Source organism: Exophiala mesophila, assembly GCF_000836275.1.
Source record: "Exophiala mesophila strain CBS 40295 unplaced genomic scaffold supercont1.5, whole genome shotgun sequence".
Lineage (NCBI taxonomy): Eukaryota > Fungi > Ascomycota > Eurotiomycetes > Chaetothyriales > Herpotrichiellaceae > Exophiala > Exophiala mesophila.
The window spans coordinates 806962-825829 of NW_015622508.1; the positions used below are offsets into that span (position 1 = coordinate 806962).

The window sequence follows — 18868 nt, forward strand, 5'->3', positions numbered from 1 at the left end:
AGTTAGGAAGCGAAAACGCCATATTAATTAAAAGCCGCGGGTGCGTATAAGCATATTCGCGTTTCGTGTGGTGGCTTTAAATGAGGCGCGTCAGGATGGATGTGATGCACATCAAATAGCTCTTAGGTACCTGATTGTAGGCCCTCGGGCGTCCATTCCACCCGTAGCACCCGCACCGTGGCACCTAAAGATACCTCCTAAGCTTCGTTAACTGTTAAGAGAAGACAGTCCCCCCTCGACTCCTCATGCCCTCTGTCTCCCCCCCGTGTCTTTCCCCATGTCTCCCTACCACCGCCCACCCCTCCAGCCCCCTCGGCCCCTTGCTTCTGAACCCTGCCCCGTAGAAGAGATAAGCAAATGACTGCGCTCTACCCTCTACCCTCTACACATATACGCATCTACTCGTACGCTCATCCTCTGTACTTCCTCCCTACCATGATGTGATGGTCGAATTGACTACTCTTGTCACACCTCAACGCAGCTTCATTTCTCTATCCTCATCCACCTCCACCTGTGCCACCTATCTTCCTCTCCCATAACATGCCTTGGGCACCGGGTCCATCCCACTTCGACCTTGGATCTCGCACAATATGTTGCCAACGACTCCAGGCCAGGCACTCGACTGCGATGAGTGTCTCCCTTCATATGTAAAGTCCTCTGCCTCACATTTTGGCACCCGCGCCGCGCTATCAACCACCCCTTTCCTCGCCACTTTCGCCCTCTTCACTCTCATCGCCTATCGAAAAGTCTATCCTCTTCTTTCCTCCACTCCTCCAAGGAACGACGATGCTTCCAAAGGTCTTCCTCGTCCCTCGAGTTCAGGTCCTGAACCTGCCACTCAACAACTCGCTCGACGCATTGCAGCCTTGACCTTTTCATCCACCATTGCTCTCTCCGCCGTCTTGACAGAACTTCTGCTGTGCGAGATCTCCAACTCGTTTAATCCCACCGCGCGAAGCATTGCGCTGCAAATCACTGTTGCCAGTTTACTGGGGCTTTTGGTCGTCGCTATCCCTTTACTCGGAATCTCATCCGTCGTTTCGAAAACAGGCTACAAGTTTCGAGGTGACAAGAAAAATAGACTTCGTCTGGCTTGGTTGTTGGAATTGGCGGGATATGCGGCTTTCTTGCTCGCTTTCTGGGCCATAGGAGCCATTCTTCCAGACAATACCACCATCACTGAGAGTATCAAGAACTATGACAGTCTGTTCCAGGCATGTCTCGACAGACTGGGCATCACTGGAGTTTCTCTCATGGCTTTGCTGTCTGGATTTGCCTCTGTCAGTGCCATCTGGCAGACCTTTGGCCCTCGACATCGACTGATTTCAGAGGCCGAGATCACTCGCAAGCAGGCTGGTCTCGACGCTACCATGGATATGATGGCGGAAAAGAAAAACAGATTGCGACAATTTGAAAGGAAAACGGCCGACATGCCACAACAAGGCTTCTGGGGCCGTACTGTTGGTTCGTGGCGAGGGAATTCCGATTCGCAAGAAAAGCAAACCCTTGAGATGGAATTGAGTGGCCTCGAAACAATGGCAGCATCTCTTGAAACTACTCTCAGCATCCTTCGCTCAAGACGAGCCGATCAAGTGCGCGCCACTACGCGCTCCGGCCGTGTATCACTGGCCTTCTCCACCATCTTCGCAGTCTACTGCATCTACCGAATTTGTACTACCGGCCTCAACATCAGCCGTCGAGTCTTCAACCATCAAGGCCCGGTCACCGAGATGACCGCTTCATCATCCGACACCGACCCCGTCACCTATACTATCGCCTTATTCGCCCGTCATGTCTACCCTTCACTCGATCAAGCCTCGTGGGCTCAACAAATCTCCTTTCTCTTATCAGGAGCCATGCTCCTAGCCTCCTTTTCCGCCGTCACACAGACCTTCCACCTCTTTTCACGTTTTATGCCCCGGGTTCTACACGCCACCAAGACCAACTTCGCTCTTCTCATCTCTCAAATCAGCGGCATGTACGTCATCAGCAGTGCATTGATGCTGCGTGGCATGATGCCCAAAGAAGTCGGCAGTGTCATCAACTCGGCTCTTGGAGCCGGTCTACTCGAACCTGCTTGGGTTCAAAAATGGTTCGATGGGTTTTTCATGCTCGCTGTGGTTGCAACCACCGTTGGTGTGATCCTCGGACGTCAGATCTCAGGACCAGCAGTCTGGGACGATGATGTTGGTGGTGGAGGTTGGGACGGTGATGTTGAAATGGGAAAGATGTCATGATGTTGAGTTGGTGCTGGTTTGATATTCCCGCTTTCCTCTCTTTCTGGGAATAAGGAGTATGTGTTTTTAGCAATGAAATGAAATGTATTCCTTCCTTTGTCTTTTTGACAATGTATGGGAAAGGAGATGGATAGATGGAATGATTACAGGATGGGAATTGATATGTATGGTACGAATGAATAGATGGAGGATTGAAGGATGGATGACAGGATGGATCAACGGACCGATGTCAAGGCGCAATCAGGGCAGATGGGTTTCGGACAGGACATGGTATCTATCTAATCAAAGTAAATTCGGGAGATTTATAGATATAGATATAGTATATACCTGCTTGCTATAGTGGTATCGACAAGGACCTGACTACCTTTTTCAAGCATCACTGAAATGCCTGTCATGGACATGACAAGGATATCACATTGCTGTATTAGATCTCAATAGATTTCTTTTTCTTACTGCTTTACAATGAAATCCTCATCTATGTACACCTTCAACTTGTAACTGATGCTTTTACTGAGTATCCTCAACCACAGCCGTTGTCCAGGAGGTCCAGGAGGAAAGGGGGAGGATGGTTCTCAAGGTATGGTATCGCAAAATAATGCTCCAAGAGATAGCTATATAGTCAATCTCTATTCCCTCACAAAAACACCCGCCATACCCATTCCCGTACCGATACACATACTCACGACACCAACCTGTCCAGCCTGCAACTGTGCCATTAGAGTGGCCAACTGTCTCGTTCCCGTCATGCCCAACGGATGGCCCAAGGCAATCGCGCCACCCCTGGGATTCACTTTGCTGATATCCAACCCCAGCTTTCGAGTACAATACAACGCCTGACTTGCAAAAGCCTCATTAATCTCCCAAATATCCACGTCCTCGGTCTTCAAACCCGTCAGGTCCAAAGCCTTGGGAATCGCCACCGCGGGGCCCACACCCATTTCATCCGGTTTACATCCCGCCGTGGCGGTATTGACCCATTTCCCAATAATCGAACCGGTTAAACCGAGTTCATTCGCCGTCGATCGTCGGAGCAGTAACGTCGCGGCGGCACCATCTGAAATCTGACTTGAATTACCGGCCGTGGAGAAACCATCTGCTGAAAATGCGGGTTTCAATTTCCCCATTTTCTCTGCATTGACTTCATGTCGAATTCCGTCGTCTTTATCTACCAAAACCTCCGATTCCGAAGCTGGCGCATCCGGTGTTTCGGCGGTGAATTGCTTGACTTTGACAGGAACAATCTCCCCATCGAACAACCCGGCCCGTTGGGCTTTACTTGCTTTCTGATGGCTTTCGGCCGCGAATGCATCTTGATCGGCGCGGGAGACGCCGTATCGTTTGGCGACGTTTTCGCTCGTCAACCCCATCGGCATGATACAGTCTTGGGCGTCTTGAACGGGACTGTTTCGTAATTCGTCCCAGAGTTGTGTGGGGATGGCTTTACTGCCGTAGTTCTTGGTCATGGATTCCATTCCCGCGCCGATGCCGATGCTGATTTGTCCCACGGAAATCATGTTGGCGATGCTGGTCACGGCCGCGAGTCCCGAACTGCATGCTCGGTTGACGGTGTGGAGAGCGGTTTTTTCGCTGAACCCAGCGTGTAGTTGTGCCATGCGAGCGGCTTTAGAACCGCCAAGTTCGGAGAGGACGACGCCGACGGCGACGTCTTCGATCTTTTCCGGTGGGAGGTTGGGGTTGGCGGCGAGGGTGGCCCGCAGCACGTGTGAGAGGAGTTGGTGGTCATAGGCGTCTTTGAATCCGCCTTTGTAGGAACGGGTGACGGGGGTTCTGAGGGATGAGAGGATCACCACGTCGTTTGGACCTTTTTCAAGGACGTTTTTAAGACCTCGTGCAGCTGCCATGGTGATTGAGTGATGAGGATGGTTGTAAGGAGAGAACGGTGGAGGTCGAGGTCGAGGTCGAGGTCGAGGTGGTAGGGGAAGAGTGGAAGGCAAAGGGTAGACAGGCGATCTAAACACGAAAAAGAGGCCAATGTGAAATATTCTCAATATCCAGTTCAAGAAGGATAAAACACTTGACTCGATCGGAAATATCCAGAGTGACAAGGTTGATTACTTACTCCGTAGTCGGTCTAAACAAGACATTGGTGGTTTGTCGTGTGGCCATCGGATAAGGTCTTGGGGGGGATTTGCGTAGAGGGAGAAAGGATAGAGTGCTGGTTGCATTTTGCCATCGGAAGCGTTCCCTCGGCAATGGGGCGGAAGGAGGAGGAGAAGATGGGGCCGAGGGGGCAAATATCGAGGGGCGCGTGAGGCGGGTAACGGGTTGATCCAGGTACAGTTACAGGGACCTGAGGGATTACTATAGGCACCCAAAGCCCAAAGTTTAGGTAGGCCCATTGCCCAGGTACAGCCTGTACAGGCACTGGACTCATAGTGGATTCATTGTCGGCTTACCCCGGGGCAACTCCGCACACGTGGTTCAACGTCTCCAATATCCTGTTGAGGAGAGAAAGTCTCAAGGCCACAGTTGAATTAGGGGTACTCACGTGGTACTTTCACACCTAATTCATACTCCCTCGTCCCTGGAATACGGAAGACTGTACTCGGAAGTATCCGAGTCCGACCTGTCACCTTTCCTTTATCACAATAACCTCATGACCCATTATCACCATAACATTAAGTTTTAACAATAACAATATCTTTCTAACCCTATAACCAACCTAATCCTTTGATTCTCAACAAAGAAATGCCTCCCTACCTACCTAAGGTAGTCATTCAAAGCTGCACCACCACTTTCCTAGCACTAACCCCCTCCTTTTGCGTATCCAGCCCTTTTTCCACATAATACAAACCCTTTCCCACCACCAAAGGATCCGGCCTTGGTCTCAAGACCTTCTTCTCCAAAGCTTCACTTACAAACTCTTGCCAGATCTTCTTGGCCACAATTCCATCTTCCTGACTGACAATATTCCCACTACTAATCCTCGTCACCTCAACATCATCAGGTAATTCATCTGGATCTGGGACTGAAACCGTACTTGCAATCTTCCCTCCTCCTAGAGCATGCAACACTTGAGCCGATTGTGAAACGGAGGAATTAGAACCAATTGCATCGTAGACGCCGACCACCTCTGTATCTTTGAGGATCTGGATCAATAGTTCGACAATGTCTGGATTATGGTAATCCAAGACAAATTTCGCGCCTAGGTCTTTGACGTAGAGATAGTTGGCTGGACTCGCTGTCGTCACAACTTGATATCCAGATGCAACGGCCAATTGAACCACCGAACTACCAACCGAGGAACTTCCTCCCCAAAGCAACAAAGTCTGTGTCTCTTTCTCTTTCTGTTTCTGTCCCTGTCCCTGTTCTTCCCGTGGCCCAGGCCTCCTGCTGTCCAGACTAGGATACCTCAACCCCAGCGTACTTTTCAAATACAGCCCCGCCGCAGCCGTACTCACACTCAAGGGCAGAACCACCGCTTCAGTGAACGCCACCTGTGGCGGAACCTTGGCTACCGTCCACTGTTTGAGCATGGGATAGAGTTGAAACCCACCGTACCGAGCATCATTCTGACCCAGACCAGGGGCGTTGGCAATAACCAGATCGCCTACTTTGACGTGCTTGACGTTTTTGCCCGCTTCGAGCACGGTGCCCGCGACGTCCTGGCCGAGGATGTTGGGGAAGGATAGTCCAAATGGGTTGTTGGGTGAATTTTGAATTTTCCAGTCCACGGGGTTGATGGCCACGGCGGCGTTTTTGATCACGATATCGTCGTCGCCGACTTCGTGGCCAGGAAATGGCGCGGTGGCAACGTCGAGTGAGGTTTGCGGGGCGGGGAGCCAGGCTGCGTAGTTGACGAGTTGCATGGTGGGTGAGGTTGCAGACCTGGCTAGGTACTACTTGAAGTCTTTCTTGGTCTTGAAATACAAATATGTCGTGATGGTCTATTCGGGTCGGTACTTGTCTGGCTGGTGTAAAAGTGACAGGTTTTGTTGTTAGTCACCAAAGACTCACAGTCAATACTTTACAAAGCGTTAGAGAGAGATCTCGAGTATAGACAACAATGAAAAACCTCAACAATCTAAACAACTTGAAGGCAAACTGGCCTTCTGTCTGCCAGGCTGCCAATATCCTTTGCAATGTGTGTATTAGAAATCATATCATCACCACTCCTAATTGCGCCGGTAGATGATACACTGGCGCGGGGAACCACCCAGGATTAACCCCTCGACGTCCCTCGGTCCTCTCAGAGCCTGGCCGGCACAAATAATAGCCACTCGCTCCGCAAAATCTGTTATAGAGGGGGGAGACAGTTGTGTTATCGGATCAAAAACGACGTTGCTATTGTTTGGTCCTCGGCCTTGCGACCGAGTCCGATGTGATCAAGTGCTTTGACTATCTTCTATCTCCACCGTCACCCTGCTCAGAGCCTGGAGAGGACCAGCTCGTCGCGATCCACCACATATCTCCCCACATCCACCTTCAATACCACATATCAAGAATCTTCAAAATAGAGAACAATGCCATTTTCCCAAACCTAGGCCGAGGAAACAATAAATAAAAAACAGAATATTGTGGTGGAAATCGGGTTGTCGTAGACGGCGTTGGATATCAATAGATGTCGGCGTTCCCTCTGTACATGCTTGGAATTTGGGACCCGCTGCCTTTCAGTTCCAGCCCAAGCTGTTCTCCGCCATCACTGGCGGACTGATGTACGTGCGTCCGCTTCGGTTGGAATTGCTTTGATCACTGTTCCGCGATGTCCGCCCGCCAAATCGAGTTCCGTAACTACCGCGGAGCCCACCCATCAAGCCTGAATGTTCGCCAGGACGGGGAGTGCTGCCACGGCTTGATTGCATGCTGCTTGACCTTTGGTGACCAGCCTTCTTCTTCTTGTATCTTCGGGCTACCAGGAACATGGCCGCTCCGTATACAGTGGCACCAGCGACCGCACCAACAGCAATGCCCACCGATGATGGTCGTACGGGTGCGCCGCCAGAGTCAGACCCAGGAGCTGCTCCGTCGTCGCCCTTGCCGCTACCACCACTGCTCGTCGATGGGTCTTTGGACGTGTTGATTGGAGTGCCCCCGTTGCCCACGGTAGAACCGGCCAGAATGGGGATCGAGGGATCAATCATGCTCATCAATGTGGTGACCGATGGATTCGAGTGGTGAAACAGAGGAGAGTTGGGGTTCAGAACAAGAACTGACAACAAGTCAACCTTGTTTGCGGGAATGTAAGCCATTGCCAATGTCGTCACATAGCCAATCGACTCCAGAGTATTATACGGCTGAAGATATTGCATGACAACGTCGTCAATGGTAATGTCTAGTCCCTCGGCAACACCGGGAGGTAGGTATGAGAAGATCTGTGACACAGCGGTGGTGGACGAAACCACAAACTGGTAGTTGAGACCATAGGTGAATCCGAGTTGAATCAAGGTGGAATTCTTGGGTGCATCAGGGATGCCGCCTTCTGGCTGAATCACACTCGGCAGTGTGGTGGGAATCACGGCCGCGCTGGACGATGTCGAACCTGATGTTGGTGGGGCCGATGGCGCTGAGACGACACTCGATTCGGGAACCAAGGCTGTGGCTGAGTCTGTACCAGTAGGTTCAACAGTATTGGTTTGGGGAACTGATGAAGTCAGGCGCGCATCTGGTGGGACATCGGAGGTCGTGGTTGGAACTTCTGGAGGAGGAGTTGTCGTCGGTGGTGGTTCGGTGGTGGTCGGCAGATCTGGCGGTGGCGTCGTCGTCACAGGTGGAGGTGTCGACGTGGTATTTGCAGTGTCAGGGAAGTCAGTAGGAGGAATCGTGGTGGTAGTTGGGATGTCGGTCGGGGTAGTTGTGGGATCATCCGTAGGAGGAGTGGTCGGAGTATCCGTAGGTGTCGTCGGAGTATCCGTTGGAGGAGTAGTGGGAGTGTCTGTTGGAGGAGTAGTGGGAGTGTCCGTTGGAGGCGTTGTAGGGGGGTCAGTGAATGGTGTTGTTGTCGTTGGTGGACTGGTAGGCTCAGAATCATCATCGTTGATTGAAGTGGTGCTGCTGGTTGATCCTGAAACAGTATTGGTTGGTGGAGCTGTGGGCTCAGAGTCAGTGTCGTCAGTGTCGTCAGAGTCCGTGGCAGAGGCACTGGTTGTCGTCACTGCCGGTCCTGAACTGCTTGTTGTGTCCGAGTCCGTCCCTGAGGTGATGACTGCATCATCTGGTTCACTGGTCGACGACGATACGAAAGCGGGATCCGTGGTGGAGGCAGAATCAGAAGTAGCAGTGCCACTGATGATTGTGCTTTGGCCAATGGTAATGCCACTTTCCCCCGAAGTAGAGGTAGTTCGAGAACTACTGCTGGATGGATCAGCCGTTTCTGTGTTCAAACTCTCAGGAATAGTCCTAGTCGAAGTGGTCGTGGCCTCGGTCCTGGCGGGTGAGCTGTCGGAAGTCGTGCTGTCACCAGTGACAAGATCAGACACAATATCACCAACTGTTGATACTAGATCTCCCAAACCCAAGTCATTGCTAGACGAGCTCGAAGTCGTGGTAGTCGAGTTATCGTTACCAGTCACCTGTCTCTTGACTGCTCGAGGGAAATAGTATCGAGGCTTCAAATCTGTCCTGCGAGGATGATGGTTGCCAGGAGCTGCTTCGGCGAACGACACAGCAGCCAGTGCGGAAAACAGAGCGAGGTGTGTGATCTTCATGGTTTCGGGTTCGAAGAGGGAAACTGCATGGACGGTCAGTACGCAATTGACCACATTCAACCCAGGAAACCACTTACCACCGAAATCTTGTTGCTAAAGAATGGATCAGGTAGGTATGTCAAAAATCAAAAGAGTGGCTAGGATCCAAAGACCCTTGGAGTTGGCGTAGAAAGGAAAAGAACGAGTATGAGATGGCCTGAGCAACTCAAATGTAGCGTCTTGTTCAATTCTGCCGCAAATGGAATGGGACGGTCAACCAACAACCTTGGTCATTCATGCACCCGCGAGGATTCTTTCAATGAGAATTGATTCCTTTGGCGTGACAAAGAGCGTCAAGTGTGGCGTAGATCTATTCCAACGAGGTGGACCAGCCAATAAATTGATCGAACAAAGGGTCGACTAAATGGTGCAGTATCGATATGAAGGTCGCAGGCACAATCCAGAACGTCGATATGCGCGTAGATGACAGGATGGAAGAATACCAAAAGGTTCAAAGAGCGTGATTGAAGCGAGGCGAAATGAAAAAGCTCGTCAACGGCGAAGGAGTGAACGCGAGCAGGAACGAGATCGAGCTGGCAATGGAGGAAGGGGCTCCAAGTCGGTCGACGGCTTCAGCGGCTCGAGGAGCGTGGCGACAAGTCGAAGGGGGAGGTTATCGGTCGGCGAAGGGAAAAGAGCGACCACGGCGACGTTGACGTGTGAGGATCATCGAGGCTCAAAGGGCGAGAAGGGTTGAAGGCGTTGAGGTCGAGAGGATCAGAAAGGAAGACAAGGCATGGTTGGAGGAATGGCACGAGAAAGGACAAGGACGAAGCGAAGTGGAACAGAGGGAAAGGGATGCGAGGGTTGAGGCTTGAAGCTTGAGGGTGAGAGTGAGAGGGAGAGGGTCTAAGATCTGGGAGGTCTCCATCCATCTCCATCGTTTCATTTGGTTGGTGGCATATTCAGAGCGCGTGCCCCCAGGGACTCAGGCACCCAGGGACCCAAGTGTGTCTGCGTCTCTCTCTGTTTGTCGATGTGGACGTGGACTGTGGGAAACAAGGCGCGGAACAAGCGTGGCTGCTACTGGCTATTGGCGAGACAAGGCGTATTGGCCCCGGTGCTGGGAGGAACTGGCACAACTGGACATGCCTCCAAAGTTTTCCAGGGATGGCCTGCAAAGTGCCAGGGAACTGGGGCTTGAAAGCCAGAGGCTGTGAGCAGAACTCCCCAGTTGACATTCGACGGAGTATGCTAGTCACTGGCGTGTCCTCCGAAGCTAATTGATTGGATGCGTTCCTGACTCTAGACTTGTACAGGAATGGTGGGTTGATCAGCCCCTGTCCCGCCTGAGGATCATCAGCTCCAGCCGGTGGCCTAGGCGTGCTAGGCTACACTCGCGCCCACCAATTTGGTGTCCCAATCTCGCTCCAGAATGTACCCGGCACAGTGAATCTTCGAAGCCCATTCGTTGACTCTTCTGAACCTAACTGGTCCTTATTTACAACGCAACCGGCCACCACAGTTTGTAGTTTCTACTACTCGGTCAGACAGACCACGATCCGCGAGAGTTGCTTCGTTGTTTTGATTATGTACACTGCTAGTCATTTTTTGATCAAGACATTGTGGATTGGCGAGAAACATCCATGCACCTTCAGATGGATCCTGCCCGGTGGTCTGACTTTTCAACCAACCATTGGCAGTCACAAAGGCAAACGTTGATCGAGATGCAGATGTGCTTGTGCTTGTGCTTGTGCCTTCCTCATGTCTTTGCTTAGAATAACTTAATACTGAGACGACGTTCGAAACAATCATTGTCTCTGGTGGCGGTGTGGAAGTTGGCTGTTTGTGCCTCGACCAGAAGCTTACGTTTTGGCAGTGCTGTACCCCTTGTCACAGCAGTCATGGCTGGGGGTGTCGTGGGTGTCTACGTGTCTGGGCGCCATCAACAGAGTGACAATGCTTCCTGCCAAAGCCAAATATTTGGGTCAGACTCGGGGATAGAATGACCAACCTGGACGCGCTCCGGTGTAATCTCATGCCCAGAATCCAGGAGTGAAAGAGTGTCAGACAGGCGCTCGTAAGCCTTGGCGACAGCAACAGACGTGATCAGTGGGTAGAGCGCGTTATTTTGGCGACTTGTCAAGGTTTAGAACCTCCAAACGAGCCCTGACCAAGTCATCAATGTCGATTGCGATCAGAAGGCATGTTCAAAGCCTGAAGATGGAATTATGCAATCAAAGACTACGCTGATTTGCTCTCTTGTGTACCTGCATCAAAATTCTGATGGCATTACCAGCATTGGTGAGATTGCTGGGGTGCAAGGAACATGCACGGCCCCACAAATGCAACTCCGATATGCCGGGCTTGTTTCATCCAGGGATCTGGCAAGCCACAAGGGCCGCAAAGGCCACAAGCGTGACCTGCGAGTGCCACCCGGCCATGTGTGCTTACAGACTGGGGCCAACGAAGGATCAACCATCAAATTACGGAATATAACAATTGTGCATACCTTAGGTATCCAAGAGTCAAGGTCATGCCCGGTAAATTCCTTCTAGAGTCCTAATTATTCTCTTTCAAGGACCCCACTGTCAAGTTTTGGCTCCAAAGATCGACAAGAACCACTCATACTGCAGTCATGGTACGAAAATGATTGTTATTCGATTGTTGCCCCAACTTCGAGGTACGTTATGCATACCGGCTGCTCGTTTGCACAGTGCATTGGGTATCGATCTCGGACTTCATGCCATCGTGGCATGTTTCAGACCAAAAAAAAAGCAAAGCATGGATCATGCGCACGATATCACAAAGGAATGTCGATGACATTGTTGACAGACAAGTCTCCGATGATCCCATTTTATTTGTTTTGTCTCTTGGTTACAGTAGATGATGTATGATGAAGGGCCGTGTTCTGGAATGACGTGCAAAGGAAGTCCCGCCAAAAAGGTTGGACGAGCACGTGATGAAGATTAATCTGCCTGCGTGGATTGATGATCCGAGATGGTGAGGGGTGATCAAACGGCTTATCCGGGCGACTGTTCTCAGTCACGTGGAAGCTGGTTGCTTACGTACACACTAGTTCATCTACTGTTATGTACATGCGTAGGTGTAGGTAGCATACTTCCTCAGGCATTCCCTAAAAATTCAACACCACCTGCCCCTCGACAGCATCCTCCAGCCATCATGACCCTCGCTTCCAGGGCTCATAAAGTTGAATGGCAAATAAACCCTCTTACAAGATGCCCAACGACGGATGGAATGTCCTACCCAAAGGGGGCAGATTTCGCGGGGAAATGCACGTGATTTTAGATCACGTGAGTGCTGAAAATCTCCGATTCCTTTCCATTGATGGTAGGGTGCCCAACATACAAGTTTGATACCACAATGGCTTAGCGGATTAATTCAAAGGAACGTCTCTGCTCATTTCAAACTTGTGAGTGTGAGCAGATAAACAGACAAACGCTCCAATATCCATAGTACTGGTAGAGGATATCTCAGGTACGTGCCGTCCAACGAGAACCAGTCCCGAGCACGTCATCTTCTAGATCCTCACTGCCCCACAAAACCCTGCCTTGTGGCAGCCTTTCCTTTCCCGAGCTGCACCACAAGACTCACAATTGCCCTTTCGCCAAACCTATTAACGATCCCACCTCTTCTTCCACCTCGAGAAACAATTTGTTCACCTCCAGCCAAATGCTGTATCACTAGATTATTGAGAACATCTACAACCTCATATGTTTCTTAGCATACTTATCAGTACGCTCCAAGTCAACGAGCTCATCCCACCACCTTGAGAAATTCCCTCCGTCCGTCCTCAGTCACCATGTCTGACGAAGGATCTTCCTCTACACCGCCATTGAAGAACCCCAAGCTCAGCGCCATGAGCAAGGCCTTTGCTGCAGTTGACCTCGATGGTCACGATCTGCCGCCTTCGCCCGCACCCTCCAGTCCCAGAGGGAGCCGCAACTATGCCATTGCTACCCAACTGGTCTACTCAGAAGGCAATGATCAATACAACGCCAGCAGTGTTCCCATCTATCAGGTATGATAGATCCCCTTATGTACTCCTCACCGGAAACCCTCCTAACATACTCACCTAGTCTGCAACCTTCAAACAAGAATCCTCATCTGGTGGTAACGCCGAATACGATTACACCCGCAGCGGCAATCCCACCCGAACCCATCTAGAAAAACATCTCGCAAAAATCATGCGAGCTAAAAGAGCTCTGGTTGTCTCCTCGGGAATGGGTGCTCTCGACGTCATTTCTCGCCAACTACGGCCAGGCGATGAAGTCGTCACTGGTGATGACCTCTACGGAGGCACCAATCGCCTTTTGAAATTTCTCTCTACCCATGGAGGAATTGTGGTACATCATGTCGACACCGCCACACCTGAAAAGGTCGCAGAAGTCGTCTCATCCAAGACCGCCATGGTACTCTTGGAAACCCCCACCAACCCTCTCATCAAGATCGTCGATATCCCCACCATCGCCGGTCTTGCTCATGCCGCAAACCCAGCATGTCTTGTCAGTGTGGATAATACCATGCTGTCTCCCCTGCTTCAAAACCCCCTCGATCTCGGTGCCGATATCGTTTATGAGTCCGGCACCAAATATCTATCTGGCCATCACGATCTCATGGCTGGCGTCCTCGCCGTCAACGACGAGGCTCTTGGAGAGAAACTGTACTTTACAATCAATGCCTCAGGCTGTGGACTTGCTCCCTTTGACTGTTGGCTATTGATGAGAGGCATCAAGACCTTGAAGGTGCGCATGGACGCACAGCAAGCCAACGCAATGTTGATTGCTCAGTTTCTCGAATCTGCGGGCTTCAAGGTCCGTTACCCAGGTCTTAAAAGCCATCCTCAATACGACCTGCACAACAGCATGGCTCGGGGTGCCGGTGCTGTACTATCGTTCGAGACTGGAGATATCCAGCTGTCTGAACGAATTGTCGAATCGGCCAAGATTTGGGCCATCAGCGTCAGCTTTGGGTGTGTCAACTCCCTGATCAGCATGCCCTGTCGCATGAGTCATGCGAGCATCGACGCAAAGACTCGTCAGGAACGTGGTGTTCCCGAGGACTTGATCCGTCTGTGCGTGGGCATTGAAGACGGCGAGGATCTCTTGGATGATCTGCGCAGCGCTTTGGTTCAGGCAGGCGCTATGGACGTCTCGCTGGATGGTCTGTATGCCAAAAACGCCACGATTGGCGATGTGCATCCGCAAGAAGGAGAGCACTTGGCCGCAAAGGCTGCGGCCATCAACGAGCCATGAAAAAGCATAACAAGGCGCTCAACAGGTGGTGTCTACAAAGCGAAATTTGAATTTTCGTCGTAAAACGGAAAAGTGAAAGGAAAACTCAAGCGAAAAAAGGCTGAAGAAACCGCGCCATCAAAGTGAAACTGACTTCTACATATGGCCTCAGCAGAAGAGGATCATCCGTGAACATGGCCAAACCTTGTTTGTTGAGAGATAGACTCGCACTGCTTTATATATCAATATACAAATTGATCCGTCAAAGTTTCGACAGCTCCAATTGGTGGGTGCCTGTTCTCGACAAGCACGACTCACGTTGCGTCATGTTGATCCAAGGAGAGATGCCATCTTTCAACACTCTGAATGTCATCAACCACTTACTGTTCATCCAAGGAGAGACGTAATCTTTTCACAATCCAGGTCTAATCAGCCACAACCATCTGTTGCACAGGCAGCTTAATCAATCTAAGGACTGATGTGTGAGGCTTTGTTGATCGTTGTTTTCATTGGCTGCGCTCGTCATGATTCTGGTGTAACACATGCCAAATCTTGAGGGGAAAAGACGAAGATTTTGTCAGGATTCGATGTTCTAATCGCGCATATTCAGCATATAGTCAAAAGGGGGCTTCTCTGCAGTTTTGCTTCGTTCTGAAGTCCCACGGCGGCCTGTGTTTCTCACCACCCAAAAGCTTCAGGTGTTAGGATCGACCATCTCGTTACGCATTTGTTGTGTATGTTTCTTCTGCTATTTTGTGTCTTGTCCTCCTATTGTAACATTCGGTTTCCGTGCTCCAGCCCTTTCTTGGTTGTTGTTCCACGACTTCCTCAGCTCTTCAGGTAGTCGGGGGAACTGGCTTGCCGGCTATGTCGCTTTCTTGTCAGGGTCACCACACTGGGAAACCAAGAGTGCTAGCAAAATGGCTGATGAGACGCCTCAGGCTGAGCATGTTGATCGAGGCTCGGATTCGACGTAATAGGATTACATGCGCGGTGTCTTTGTGCAACTGCAAACAAAAGTGAAAATCGGTTGTGTTAGTTTCTGGACATTATGCAACGACCACGTCCCGTTGAGATCATAGATGCTGTTTCGAGGAACATATGGATGCATTTGAACCTGTTCGCAGTCATACCTATGTTTGTTTTCACTTCACTTGTCGTGTGCTGGAGTGGCTGCGTTTCCTCCTCGGATCACCTCCCCGTCGTTCGGTCGTCAGCGGGGGGGAGACGAGTTGGACAATGCTTCAGCAGAATCACCATGGGCATCGTCAAAGATGATTGAGATGACCTTGAGCATCATCACTGTGGGAGTCTTTTTCCTCGCAAACGCGCAGTCGATTGGCCTTTGTGCATTGATTCTTGCATCCGCGAAATCGCTACAATGAATGTGGATCCCATATGTGGATAGGAGAACACTTTGATCCAATAGTCGTCGACCGTTGGAGATCAGACCAATCAGAGTAGAGTACAAGTTGTTTGAGTTTTACGATATTGAAACTCGAGGGCCAGCCTTCTTAAAGCAAACGTTTTTGATCGTGGACTGATCAAACTTGAATTTCCACCTGGCCGAACATGATCCACGTCAATGGAGACGACAACAAACCTCTTGTGAGCGATTTTCACCCACGCATTGACCAGCACGAGTAGTACCCTATCGTGTCAGGGCGGAAATTTCTCCGGTGGCAAGGGGAGTTTCTGGCCAGCCATCGGACTACTTTTAGGCGTAATATGTGTATCGTCAAAACTGTGTACGAGGTCAGAGAGTCGTGTCTCGGACTCCACTCATCCACAAAATCCTGGAGTCGGTGACTACAGGCATGATCGAGCGAGTTGAAAGGCCGACATGCATGCATGAATGATCCTGCTCTTTTCTTCCCAACATGGATTAGCTGACGAAGAAGAAAACCATGCACGCGTGTACAAATTCTCACGACAAGTCACTGACAGGTCGACGCCACAAACCCCCACTCATGGCTTCATTTAACATCCCAGTCTGTGGCCATCGCAAGAACATTCTGTACGTAAAGAGGGATTTCCCCGTCGCTTATTGAACCGACTTTTTAAGTCTATGAGGATCGTTTCGAGGACATGATCGTCGACCTCAATTAGACAATCTCAGATTCTCCGGGACCGTTAAAGCCTTTCATGCCCCCAAGCCCGGGGATGTCCCGGCCACCAGCCGAGGGCCAGGTCCAACCGAGTGAAAGGCGCACTCCTCCGCGAAAAATCGTCCATAACAGGTCACATGGATGATTAATCTTCGAAAAACATCTCCCGTGGGCTCGCTTGCAACGGTATCCCGTCCATGCCTAGGTGAGGACTCCAACCATGGTGGATGGGTTTATCTCATCCTAGTCGTCCATTTCCGCCTTGTGGAGAAACACATACGGACAGGCGAAGGATGCGCCTCAAATTCTCTTGGTATCTCGAAGAAAAAGCCGGAAAGACATTGGACAAGGTTTCTTTGGCCAGTTACGGAGACAGTCGAAGCAGGCTGTTGCAGATGGTGAGGGCAACAAGCAATTAGACTGTCGTCCCGTTTCCTGGCCCCCGTGCGTAACTTGAGACATGAACAACTTCATGAGTACGTACTTACTAGACACGGCAAAACTTGTCGTGTTGCATATGACTATCTAGGGGCCTTTTTCGTTACGCACGCGTGCTGTATGAGGGGACGGACGCATAGGTCTGCGATCCACGATTGACGTTGATGTTTTCCCTTCGCCGCTAGGGCACATCACGAATGTGCGGAGTTGGGCACTGCTCTTTCAGGAAGGACAATTCTCACGCTCTCCCCGTGTCTAGAGGTTAATGACGCCAGTTGAAAGACGGAGGGCCCATACAAGAAGTGACTTCAGATAATTTTGAGGAAGTCGCGAGAAGGAGTGCGGAGGAAGTAACAATGGGCATGAAAAGGAGACGGAAGGTGACAGTGACACCCTGGGCAGTTATATATCGCACCAAGAAGGTCACTGCTCGGTCATACAAATGCTGCATGAGGTAGTTTCTTTGAACGCATACTTTCTGGAGCCCCTCGATCCGTGCCTGTTCTCTTGTCTCGATAGAAGTTCCAAAGACATAGTTGTAGCATGACGGTATCCTCCGTTCAAAATGATGCAAGTACATTATCCAGGTATTCTTCCTATGAGCGGCAGTTGTTCAGCCTCCCGTAAGACGATGAGAGGCGTCGAACCATGGCGAATTGATATTCAAGAGTATCTGAATGACTAATCTCCTCCGTATGGGCGGTAGAATAATAAACCATCGCGAGTCATCGCCACGATGATTGACTCCCCAAGCTTGCTGTCTTGAGTAGTGACTCCATCAACGGTGATTAGCTCACATTGTCTGATCATTGTATTCCAGATCGTTCACTACGTATCAAACACGATAGCTAGAATGCTCAAGAAGATTCGAACGTCTTTTGACCTTCGAAAGGATTAGAATCAAGCTCTGGCCACCATCATCTATCCCTCATTCCTAAAGATCATAACATATCTTCCTCACGGGTCAGACAATCATACCACACTAGCAGTAGACGTCTAAGTAGGCCAGATGTTAGGACTATCTTCTCATTGTCTGACTAACTATCTACCTCAAAGAACCGACAGTAGAGAGTTGTAGGCGTGGAAAGGCTGCCCTGGCTGGACGGACAGCTACTGCCATCCCAACAGCTCCTTTCTCCTTCCTTACAGCAGGACAAACCCCTGAACTACTGTCTGATGGAGCCAACTCTTGAGATAAGGTCGACGACGTGCAACATCGCTCGCTGAGAAGCAACAAGGACTCAGGAGTCCCTCAAGAACAACAATCACGATCCTGTTGCTCCTTGGAACCCCCCTCCACCGTGGACGAGCCATCGCCTTGATGTCACCACATCGTCGCGAAACGGAAGGAGAGACACAGGGGCTAGCTCAGATTTACTGGATGTTATAATCTACTGATGCTCATACTATATACAGATTTGGGCAGAGCCCTGAGAAGGGTCGTTCAAAGAGTTCGAAGAGAGATCTGAGATAGTAAGGACGGCGGTTTCAGGGGCCTTTCCCTGGTCGTTGTCTAAAGAAGATCTCTTCCCTTGCTTCGAGGGCAATCGTCTACTAGCGGTACCTGGATAGGCTTTCCATTACGACCATGTCTAGTTCAATTTCGAATGTCTAGCTACGCAGTTGAGTTCGTAGGTACTGTTCCATGTAGGGTCCCAATAATGGCCAGTACACGATCGGCAAGGGGATTTGTATGGCTTTTGAGCAGCTCTGCTAAAATCCTGAGCACGACCTCACCGCGACGGAGCGTCTACAGCAAAGATTGTGTTCTAAAGCAGATAGATGGCTTGAAGAGCTGGTTCTATCACTAGCAAAGACACGAAAAGGAGACGATTTCCCAGCTGGATCCCGGAACACGGCAAACAATTAGGGGTAGAACACGGTTACTCAGTTGATCACTAGCCAGCTGCAATCTTTCACCCCTTGGTTCTCAATCCGTCTAATAGTCCCGCCGATGAGAGTCGACATGCTGAAAGCGGCACACATGATGGAGATCCCTCTCCACGCTCGTCAGGGATTTTTTCACGATAGTTGTCACTATCGCTCGGTTCACAATATAGATATGCGTGGAACCGTTTAGTCAGACTACGGAAGTTGTGCCTCGCGTATTCATTTGAGGCATTGGATTTACTGGAGAATGAGATCCTGGGACTGTCTGTGCCTTGGAAGTTCTTGGCTGGTGTCTC

At 50.6% G+C, this 18868-nt stretch overlaps 5 protein-coding genes across 5 annotated transcripts; 2 read left to right on the forward strand and 3 right to left on the reverse strand.

Moving 5' to 3' along the window:
* Positions 1-401: 401 nt before the first annotated feature.
* PV10_07068 (uncharacterized protein) lies at positions 402-2589 on the forward strand. Its single transcript, XM_016371931.1, has one exon. It carries the CDS (start codon positions 591-593, stop codon positions 2235-2237), a length of 1647 nt encoding a protein of 548 aa, XP_016221263.1. The 5' UTR covers positions 402-590; the 3' UTR covers positions 2238-2589.
* A 248-nt stretch (positions 2590-2837) lies between these two features.
* Positions 2838-4444, reverse strand: PV10_07069 (uncharacterized protein). Its single transcript, XM_016371932.1, has one exon. The coding sequence runs from the start codon at positions 4097-4099 to the stop codon at positions 2864-2866; it is 1236 nt and encodes a 411-aa protein (XP_016221264.1). The 5' UTR covers positions 4100-4444; the 3' UTR covers positions 2838-2863.
* Positions 4445-4975: 531 nt separating this feature from the next.
* Positions 4976-6154, reverse strand: PV10_07070 (uncharacterized protein; the record flags this gene model as incomplete). Its single annotated transcript, XM_016371933.1, has 1 exon — positions 4976-6154. Exon 1 carries the CDS (start codon positions 6065-6067, stop codon positions 4976-4978), a length of 1092 nt encoding a protein of 363 aa, XP_016221265.1. The 5' UTR covers positions 6068-6154.
* Positions 6155-6514: 360 nt separating this feature from the next.
* Positions 6515-9856, reverse strand: PV10_07071 (uncharacterized protein). Its single transcript, XM_016371934.1, has 2 exons — positions 8980-9856; positions 6515-8925 (listed from the first exon to the last, which is right to left on the reverse strand). Exon 2 carries the CDS (start codon positions 8900-8902, stop codon positions 6869-6871), a length of 2034 nt encoding a protein of 677 aa, XP_016221266.1. The 5' UTR covers positions 8903-8925; positions 8980-9856; the 3' UTR covers positions 6515-6868.
* A 2432-nt stretch (positions 9857-12288) lies between these two features.
* Positions 12289-14400, forward strand: PV10_07072 (cystathionine beta-lyase). The gene is made up of 2 exons (XM_016371935.1): positions 12289-12923; positions 12982-14400. The coding sequence occupies exons 1-2, from the start codon at positions 12705-12707 to the stop codon at positions 14155-14157; spliced, it is 1395 nt and encodes a 464-aa protein (XP_016221267.1). The 5' UTR covers positions 12289-12704; the 3' UTR covers positions 14158-14400.
* Positions 14401-18868: the final 4468 nt, after the last annotated feature.

Bases quoted from the DNA above. Each gene is read 5' to 3' on its own strand.
- PV10_07068 (XM_016371931.1), top strand. From the start codon at position 591: ATGTTGCCAACGACTCCAGGCCAGGCACTCGACTGCGATGAGTGTCTC.
- PV10_07069 (XM_016371932.1), bottom strand. From the start codon at position 4,099: ATGGCAGCTGCACGAGGTCTTAAAAACGTCCTTGAAAAAGGTCCAAAC.
- PV10_07071 (XM_016371934.1), bottom strand. From the start codon at position 8,902: ATGAAGATCACACACCTCGCTCTGTTTTCCGCACTGGCTGCTGTGTCG.
- PV10_07072 (XM_016371935.1), top strand. From the start codon at position 12,705: ATGTCTGACGAAGGATCTTCCTCTACACCGCCATTGAAGAACCCCAAG. The intron at 12,924-12,981 runs GTATGATAGATC...ATACTCACCTAG, and splicing joins GCAGTGTTCCCATCTATCAG to TCTGCAACCTTCAAACAAGA.